The sequence below is a fragment of the Chrysochloris asiatica genome, unplaced genomic scaffold, assembly GCF_000296735.1.
Source record: "Chrysochloris asiatica unplaced genomic scaffold, ChrAsi1.0 scaffold00083, whole genome shotgun sequence".
Taxonomy (NCBI): Eukaryota; Metazoa; Chordata; class Mammalia; order Afrosoricida; family Chrysochloridae; genus Chrysochloris; species Chrysochloris asiatica.
Window position 1 is genome coordinate 11,936,435 of NW_006408601.1, and position 9,815 is coordinate 11,946,249.

At 39.1% G+C, this 9,815-nt stretch overlaps 1 protein-coding gene across 2 annotated transcripts in view; it reads left to right on the plus strand.

Moving 5' to 3' along the window:
- The window catches only part of NELL1 (NEL-like 1 (chicken)), a 1,454,777-nt gene that overhangs the window by 300,389 nt on the left and 1,144,573 nt on the right, over positions 1-9,815 (plus strand). For both annotated transcript variants that reach the window (XM_006865820.1, XM_006865821.1), the window contains exons 6-7: positions 3,241-3,313; positions 5,125-5,207. In XM_006865820.1, the coding sequence (XP_006865882.1) occupies positions 3,241-3,313; positions 5,125-5,207 (156 nt within the window). The remainder of the gene's footprint in view (positions 1-3,240; positions 3,314-5,124; positions 5,208-9,815) is intronic.

Consider the following 9,815-nt stretch of genomic DNA (forward strand, 5'->3'; position numbering starts at 1 on the left):
GAAGATCAATTGGCTGTATGTAGATGCTTTAATTTCTGGATTCTCGATTCTGTTCCATTGATCTATGTGCCTTTCGTTGTACCAGTACCAGTTGGTGTTTGTACTGTTCTTTTAAATCCAGTTCAAATTATATCCATTCAAGTCAGTTAGCATTCTTGTCTTGATGGATCTGGCAAGAACAAGTTTCCAGCTAGTATGTGGCCTGACCCCAATGATTTCAGAATCAAACTCACCATGTGCTCTAGGGTTTGGTTTTAATGAGTAATGAGAAGCTGTTAGATCTTATTCCTGTTTTTGTTCACGTCAGCCTCACTGACCTTCACCTATCGATTGTGTAACCCACGCGTGTGCCAAAGATGAAAATGGGGAGACAGAAAGGTGAGAAGATGCAGCTCGAGGAATGGTGTGAAGAAGATCATTTGTAGTTTCTAATGCACATTAAAAAAATAAAGGCAGTGGGGTGGGCAACACTTCTGTGTACCTCATTATGTTGCTATAGCATGAGCGGGGAAGGAGTATCCTTTTAAAATAGATTTTCCATTTGTAATTGCAAAGGTGATTAATATCATGACAAACATGCTGCAGGCTTCTTACTGTCCTTTTCATGGCTGATAAAACAAGCAGGATTTAGGGTCATCTGACCAGCAGATGGACCCATCCTTTTATGGTACATGTGCCTTTGCCACGTGTACATCATCTAGAGCAGGGGCGGGGAACCTTTTTTATTCTGCCAAAATTTATAAAATCATTCTCGGGCCATACAAAATTATCAACGTAAAAATTAACCTGCTATATTTGGTTAAACATTTAACTCACCTCTAATGAGATGACTGATGAGCTCTGGTTGCATAGTGGTTATGAGTTGGGCTGCTAACCTCAAGGTCAGCAGGTCCAAGCTTCCAGCCATTCCGCTGAAGAAAGGATGAGGCTTTGTGCTCGCGAAAAGATATACAGCCTTGGAAACCCTTTGCAAGGTTGCTATGAATCAGAACTGACTCCACGACACATCACCACCACCATCACCAATGTGATAACTGGAATTGCGTTTTCCTTGGCAGGGCCAGACCAAATGGTTTCATGGCCCTTATATGGTCTGTAGGCTGGAAGTACCTCACTGCTGCTCTAGAGTGACCAACCAGTAACTTGCTCTAAGTTTACACTGAACGCCCTGTGTCCTGGAAAATCCTTAAGTCCTGGGAAAATCTGAATGGCTGATCATTCTCCATTCACCCCATATTCAATCTGGTTAGACAGATGTTTTTATAAAACGGAGAATCCCCCTTTTTTTTTTTTTTTAATGATAATCCATTCTTGGGTAGAAGGGACCTATATAGCTTTATTTTGTCTTATTGAGTTTTCTTTTTTAAACTGAAACTGTAATGAAAACAAAGAGATGCAAACTGTATCAATTTCTTTTCTTTTTTTTTTTGCCTGTTTCATTGAATTTCAGAACTTAAGTGCTGGAAAACCCTTTAGCTTTGATATCTAATTTTTGTAGAATAGGAGACCAAGGACCAGTGAGTTTGAGAAGAATCCAGAAGATCCTTGAAATCAGGGCCACTTACTCCCAGTAACATGCTTTTCTCATATAGTCACATGTGCTCAAATGATGCAATGGTTCCTCAAAGGAGTTCATTGGCTTTGAAAAGCCTGAACAGCTTTGTCCCAGGGAAAGGTGATTCTCTTAGATTCCCTTAGATTGTGCTCTTACAATTGCTCCCTGCAAGAAGATTATGAATGGCTATTGAGAAGCCATTGGCAGGGCCATCTTTCTCATGGTGAAGTTGACTCCATTGATAATCACAAATCCTGTATCATCCCTGAAGAAAAAGAGCTTAATAAATGTATATAATTAGGGGAAGAGATGCTAGCATCTTATTATTTCAAGTAATATTTCTAAATAGTATTTTGAAATAAGCAGAAAACCGCCTTTGCTGATTATCTTCTCCTGTGTAGAATATGAGCACATAAATGTTAAATGTTGCTCACTCTGAAAGCCTTGCAGTGCTCCCTTAAACCTATGCTTTATTTATAGATTAAGCTCAATATTCTGAACCATCTTCCACATCTTCCATCTGTTCTGTAATATTTTTAATCAAATGAAAAAAAAAATCTTAAAAATAGAATCTTGAAATTCAACTTGAAAAAATTCAAAGGCCAAGTCAATATTTTCATTCTGAGATGATAGCTCTGATGACCTCCTTTCATGAGGCTGTCCTTCCAGACTGAATCCTAGAATTAAAAGACCCCTTTTTATTTACAGAGAGATGCTGAATAAACCTTAAAGACCCACCACATGTTACTTAATTAGCTAAGGAGCAAAGATCATTACAGAATTTCCCCCATGTTGAATTTGATTTCTTTTAATTTCCTTGACTAAGTGAAATAAAGTGGTGCAGTAGGTTGATAAGCACTAGACTGCTAACCTCAAGGTCGATGGTTCAAACCCACCAGCTGCTCTTTGGAAATCCTATACAGAGTCACTACGAGTCAGAATCAATTCAGTGGCACTTAACAACAAAAACAAATGAATCAATAGAAACATTTTAGTCTAATATATTTCTCTCATCTCCTTCTCACTTAAAAAAAAAAAAATCCTGTAAATAATTGTTTCGACTCGTAGTGACCTTCAGGTTTTGACCCATAGTGAACCTGTACAGGGTATCCGAGGAGCGGATGGTGAGCATGAACTACCAACCCTTGTGGATCAAACTGACTTTGCAGTCCAGCGCATTGACCCACAGAGAGACACCAGTATTTAATATTTAAGGATGACTAGGGTATTGAGGTGTATTTTTAGTCTAATAGTTTCAGAACATTGGCTGATAGACTGCTGGTATCATGGTCTCATTAACCTGTTGTTAAGTGCATTCGAGTTGATTCCGACTAATAATGACCCTGTATAGGGTTTCCAAGGAGCGACTGGTGAGCTTAAACCACCGACCTTGTGGTTCAAACTGACCTTGCAGTCCAGCACATTAAGTCACAGCACCATTCCAGGAATTTAGGATATTAACTTGTAGTGGTGACTAATTGTCCTTTCAATATCTATATTTCACGACTTCTACAATAGCATGGTTTGGGATAGATCAATATGGATTAAGGCTCAATCACCTTTAGAATGAAAATAATCAGTTTTGTTAAAAAATAATCTGACCTGCTGTGAGTGAGTGACTTCAGATAGGCCATCTGAATTAGTGATGGAAACCTTACTTGTCATCTCTCTCTTCTATTATCAAGGGGATCATCCAAGATGGGAAAATAATCTTTATGCCGAATGGATACATCACTCAGTGTCCAAACTTGAATCGCAGTAAGTAGCAAGTTAAAAACAAAACAAAACACTTATGATTTTTAAATTTAAAAAACCTGTTGATATTATTGGAAAAATAAATCTGGAAGTTTTCACATGAAAATCCTTATGAAAGTGCTGACTTCTGAGGTAGTGAGGGATGTAAAGGAGGATTTTTTTTTTTTTCAACTGTATTTTTCTGGCTTTGAATTTTTAAGAGAGGTTATATATTATTTATAGAATGAAACATTAAAGTTAAGAGAAAAGTAATATTAGCAGCTTTTGTTTTGTAAGTTGATACAGATAGGTACATACATACGTATACATAAACACATGTATGTCAGAGCCCTGGTGTGGTGCTCTAGGATAAGTACTGGGTTGCTAACCGCAAGACTGGACATCACCATCTGCTCCTCAGACACCCTATACTCACTATGAGTTCGAACTGAATCGATAGGACTTAACAACAATCACAACATATATATGTATGAATGTATATATATGTATAAGGAGTCCTGATGTAGCACTGTGGGTTAATGTGCTGGACTGCAAAGTTACTTTGAACCACAACGTCAGTGGTTCAAGATCACCAGCCACTCCTCAAAAAACCTTTACAGGGCCTCTATGAGTCAGAAATGAAGACATTTAACAACAGAAATATATATACAAGCACACACGCATATGGTGTGGTATTGTAGGATAAACACTAGACAGCAAGGTCGATGTTTTAAACTCATCAGCTGCATCTCTATACAGGAGCACCACGAGTTAGAACACACTCAGTGACAATTTAAGTGTCAGTACAGCCTCATGGCATCCATGTATAGGATTTCTCAAGAATAGTAAGTGGGCTTGAACTGCCGACCTGTGGTAAGCAGTACAGTACTTTTCCACGTAAGGAGTCTTCTTATAAATGGTGGTGCTATACCGTGGAGTCAGTTCAGACTCATAGCAACACTGTACAGGGTTTCTAAGGATGTAAATCTTTATGGGAACAGAAAGCCTCATCTTTCTCCCATGGAATGGCTGGTAGTTTTGAGCTGCTGACCTTGAGGTTAGTAGCCTGACTTGTAACCACTACACCACCAGAATTCCATATATATATATGGTTTTTGTTGTTGTTAAGTGCCATCGAGTTGGTTCCGACTAATGTGACCCTGTATATGATTTCCTAGGAGCAACTGGTGAGTTTCATCCACTAACCTTACGGTTTAAACCAAACTTACGGTTGAGTGCTTATCTTACAGTATTACTTATATTTATATAGGCTTCAAAAAGATCAAGGAAAAATAGAGCGAAAAGACAAAATGAATTTTTCTACAGACTTTTTGAAAATCCTCTCATGTATGTGTGTTGTTTATATATGTATAATGTATTGTTTAAATTTCTTGACTGAATCTGAGTTTACTTTCTCCTTCCTAGCATACTTCATATTTTCCACCCACCTTTCAATAAAAAGGGGGAGTTTGGGTTTAATTTAAAAATATTATATTGCCCTTCTTTTGGGTTAACAGCCCCCTTTCCTAGTCCTTTTTTTTTTTTTTTTTTATTAATTAAAATAGTTGCCACCTAACGTCTTTTTGTCATTGTTACTATAGAGGAATCCAGCTGATTTTTGTACGTTGATCTTATACCCTGCCACTTTGCTGAATCTTCCAATGATTTTTTTTTTTTTTTTTGCTTATTAAAATAGTTGCCATCTAAAATCCTCTGGGATTTCACTCATTCCAAAATAAGGAAGAACCCGTCTACACAGCACACCAGCTACTGTTTTAGAAATGTTGCCCTTGTAGAAACACTATCAATAAATATTGTGTATTTTCTTTATTGAGCTTGCCCAACCTGCAGTGATTTCTTGAGCCTGGTGCAAGGAATAATGGATTTACAAGAGCTTTTGGCCAAGATGACTGCAAAAGTAGGTATCTGAATTTCACTTGTGATGTTTCACTTCTTTCTCTGTCCTATCTGGAATTTAGAGTGATATGCTGTAATAGAAACATTTTTAGCCTTGGCATCTGCAGTGTGTTACTACAAAAATGGTTTATTCTCATTTGAAACAGGACTATCTATAGTAAACATAATCATTCACGTCTCTGATACTATTAGGCTATATCAAAATGTTTTCTTGAAAGATGTTTGGAAACAAGAGGCAATATGTATCACTGTAGATTCACTGGGAGTAGACAAGGAATGTGTCCACTGGATATTAAAGTAGTAACAGTATAAGAAGATAGATGGTCAGAGCCACTGCTGCTTATAAGTTAATGCATTTTAGATGTCAGAATAATTGCCAGTATTCAGAAGAGGTAAAATAATGATGGTTATGAAGAGAATTCTGTCAAAGGAAGGCATTCTATCATATTTCCAATGAATGATTCATTTTAGGGCTGGTTCTGAGTTAAATAGCAAAGGCGGCAACGTTGGCCTTCCAGCTCCTTCAGTTTTCTAATTCTGCATCTTTACACTTCTTCATCATCCACTCAACAAGCATCTTTTGAAGCCCTGTTATTTTCTAGGCAGCCTTGATAGTGCAGTGGGTTAAGCATTAGGCTGCTAACTGAAAGGCCAGTGGTTCAAACCCACCAGCTGCTTGGTGGGAGAAAGATGAGATAGTCTCCTACCATGAAGATTTATAACTTCCGAAAGCCTATGGAACAGTTCTCCTCTGTCCCATAGGGTCGCTCTGAGCCATGATCAGTTGATGGCAGTGGATTTGGTTTGATTTTGTAAAGGTACAAAGGAGACAGTGATGAACAAGATATGGCACCTGTGTCAGAGACATTCATAGCAAATGTGTTTTGGAGGAACCAAAGATATAACCAACTAAGTGTTCATGTGTGTGTGTGTGTATATATATATATTCATAATGATTAGATTTATTATGAAAAGCCTTGAGCCCTGTGGAGAAAGGCACAGAGTAAATAGAAAATGGGACTATGCTGATATTATGATAGCAATCAATCATGGACATGAGTTCTGGCCTAGGGTGAAGAAAACATTAGGTTGTGCCTGAGAGATATTATACTCTGAGAAAGGAAGAATTCTAATAACAGTGAAAACGATGCATTAATCCCCTTGTACCTGCAGCTATGACTGGGCCATCAGCCTTGGCATGACATGTGGGGGAAAAAAACCAAACTGGTGGGCAGGTAAGTGTTTGGGAAAGAGTGCTGTATTTTTGAACACACAGATGGTACCACTGAAGATCTGTCTCTCTTTCAAATTAAGTTTTTGCAGAGATGGAACACTTCTATAGGAGAGGAGCTGAGACTGGAGATCCAAAGCACTAGCTTTTCGCTTCAGAGTACAGCGGAAATGGAAAACGCAGGCAATTATTTGCCTTCCCAGCTTGTGGCATAGAGAGTCTTTTATTTCATGTTGTCTGGAGCAGCTTGATCTCAATACTGTTAATTCTATTTTAGCTTGCTACTGAATTTTTGGAACACGAAACCTGTCACTCAGGCTCTGGTGATTGCGTGTCTCCATTCCCCAGCTTCGAGGATGCCCTTGTCTTTCTCAGTCTATCCTATCGGAGGGAAGGTCATTTTTCTCTCTTGGCCATACATTTCCTAAGAGCTACAGTGAGCTCTGTCCTTGAAACATTATTATGTAAAATGGGCATTTGTGAGGCAGAAGGTATTTAATTGTGGACAATAGCAAGCAGAAAATGGTTCCATCCACCTTCTTAACTTCACCTCTGGCATTCTGGCACATTTATAAGTCTGTTTCTTCCAAATTGTGAATAGAATAATAATTCAGAAGCTGAATCCTTACATTTTCACTGCATCATTTTGAATGTACAATTCTCTAACTCAGGAATTAGGAGACTTTTTCTATATAGGAAAATTTAGTAAATTTTAGAGTTTGTGGGTCAAGAATCAAAGTCAAAGATTCTACATAGATACTTATGTCATTTAAACACTCACATAATCATGAACTTTAACTATTGAAATATAGAAAATTGGTTTTTAGCTTGTAGGACATACAGCAATAGGTGGTTTACCTGGATTTGGCCCACATGCCGGTTTGTCATCCCTGATGAAGAAGCTGGGAAGCCACTCTCCAATACTCTAGAAGGTGTTTTGAACAATTACTATGTCTTACAGTATTGGAGTCCTGGTGTGCCATTGTAGGATAAGCTCTAGACCACAAGTTCGATTTGAATTGCAGTGTTAGTTTAAATCCACCAGCCATTCTTTGGAAACCCGGTAAAGGGTCACAATGAGTCAGAATCAACTCAACAGCACTTAACAACAAATACAACAACTAAACATGTTGGAGCTCTGGTACCATAGCGGATTACTCATTGTACCCCTAACAGCAAGGTCAGTAGTTGTAAAGGGTTTCTGAGAAGTTGCTTGCGAGTTTGAACCACAGACCTTGCTGTTCAAACCAACTTGCAGTCCAACTGCTCCATGGGGGAAAGATGAGGCTTTCTACTTCCATAAAGATTTACTGACTGGCAAGCCCTGTATTATACAAGATCATTGGAACTGACTCCAGGGCACAGAACCACCACCCCACTTCCAGTGTTATAGTCACTATCACTTTAATCCTCATAATAATCTTGTAGACAGGTTTGATCTATTAAACTAGTTTTCAGACAAGAAGATTGAGGTAAACCAAGGTTCTATAGCATTTCCCAAAGTAGTGGATGGCAGAGCTGGAACCTGGACTCAAGCCCTTAAATCTTGAAAATTGAATAATGACTGGGAATGTCAGAGAAGAGAACGTTGAAAAAGAGAGAAAATACAGAGGGTGGGAAGGAAGGATAGAGGCAGGTAGATGCTACTAGCAGAAGGATATAAATGTCAGCAAGAAAAATGAGCAAATACAAAGTAAGGGAAAGATGAATTTCTGTTTGATCATTTCACTGAGGTGAGCTCCATTTTCAGATGAACCATTTGATTATTAGGAGTGTAGCATATAAACCCAAAGCTTGTGGCAGATTTTCAAAGGGAAAAGTTGGGCAGGAACACTCTTCTTACCTCACTGTTTTGGCTATTCGTTGCATGTTTTCCTTGGAAACATGTGGAAATCCTGTGAGTCCTGATTGACATTGTGTACCCTTCTCACAGGACTCTTCTAATAAATTATCTGTGTAAGGATTTTCAGACCATACACACCATAAGCAGCCTGCAAACCTAGGTTGTTGTGGTTAAGTACCATCCAGTCAGTTCAGACTCGTGGTGATCCTGTGTAGGGTTTCTGATGAGCGGTTGGTGATCTTCAACTGCTGACCTTATGGTTCAAACCGACCATGCAGTCCAGCGCTTTAACCCATGGTGCCACACCAGGATCCCAAACCCAGGTTAAGCTAGTGAAGTCTCAACTAAGATTTTGATTCTGTAAGAATTCTTAAGGAAACATTTCCCCCTCCATCTGGGGTCAAGGTCAGGACAGGAAAGTTTTTTGTGTATACTTTGCATAATTCTGGTTTCTGTTTTGTTTAATCTTAACCTGTGGGTACAGCCTTTCAGGAGTTTCCTCTAAGACCCCACATTAGAGCAGAACCTATCCTTTACTTCCACTCCCTGCATTCTGGACAGCCATCAGGGAGAAAGCTCAGGGCATCTTGTGCTTGGCCTCCCAGGATCCCTGCTGTCAAGTCAAGGCTTCTGTAGCTTTCTTCTTTTAATGTCCGGTCAGGTCTGGTGTTAAGAAGAAGTTTTTATTTATATATTTTATCTAGCATCTTAGTTGGTTCCATTGGTGATGTCTTTCAGAGTACTTAATCAGCCATATTGGTGGACATAGAAGTGTAATTCACCCTATAGCGGAGAAGGAAGCTGGAGATTAGCAACTTTTCCCCTGGAACGTGTTTCTAGGCTGCTGATTCTGAGGCTAAGTGTAGGGTAACTATGAGGCTGAGGTTCAGAGAGAATTCTATAGTGTCAGATCTATCTGGACCAGGATTTGTTGTCGTTAGTTACTGCCCACTTGTTCTCCAGCTTGTGATGACTCCAGGCACAATGGAACAGTGTGTTGCCTTGTACTTCACTATTATCATGATTGATTGGGGATCGGACTGTTATGATCCCTAATGTCTTCACTGACTGATTTTCAGAGATAGATCACTGGGCCTTTCTTTACAGTCCATCTTAGTCTGGAAGCTTTAGTATCTGATCAGCACACAGTCCTCCACTGACGTATGGATAGAGGCTGTACATAAGGTATATAGGCTAGGAATTGTTCCTGGTCTCTCACATGGTGTTGTTAAAATGCCATGACGTTGGTTTCAACTCATAGAACCCGTGTCTAGGAACAGCTGGTAGATTTGTACTGTCAACCTTGTGGTTCTCAGTCCAGTGCTGATCTTACAGCACCATACCAGGAATCCATATGGATGGTGACTATCACTGAATAATCATCACTTCCCTCAGTCTAGGTTTGGCCTTTAGTTAAATGAGCCTTTTGTGGCAAGATACAGTTGATGAGTTTGATAAGTTTGGTGTGTTTGGTTTGAGTTTCCCAGCAGCTATGAATAAAATAATTGATGCTTTTGAGTTATGGTGTTGGAGGA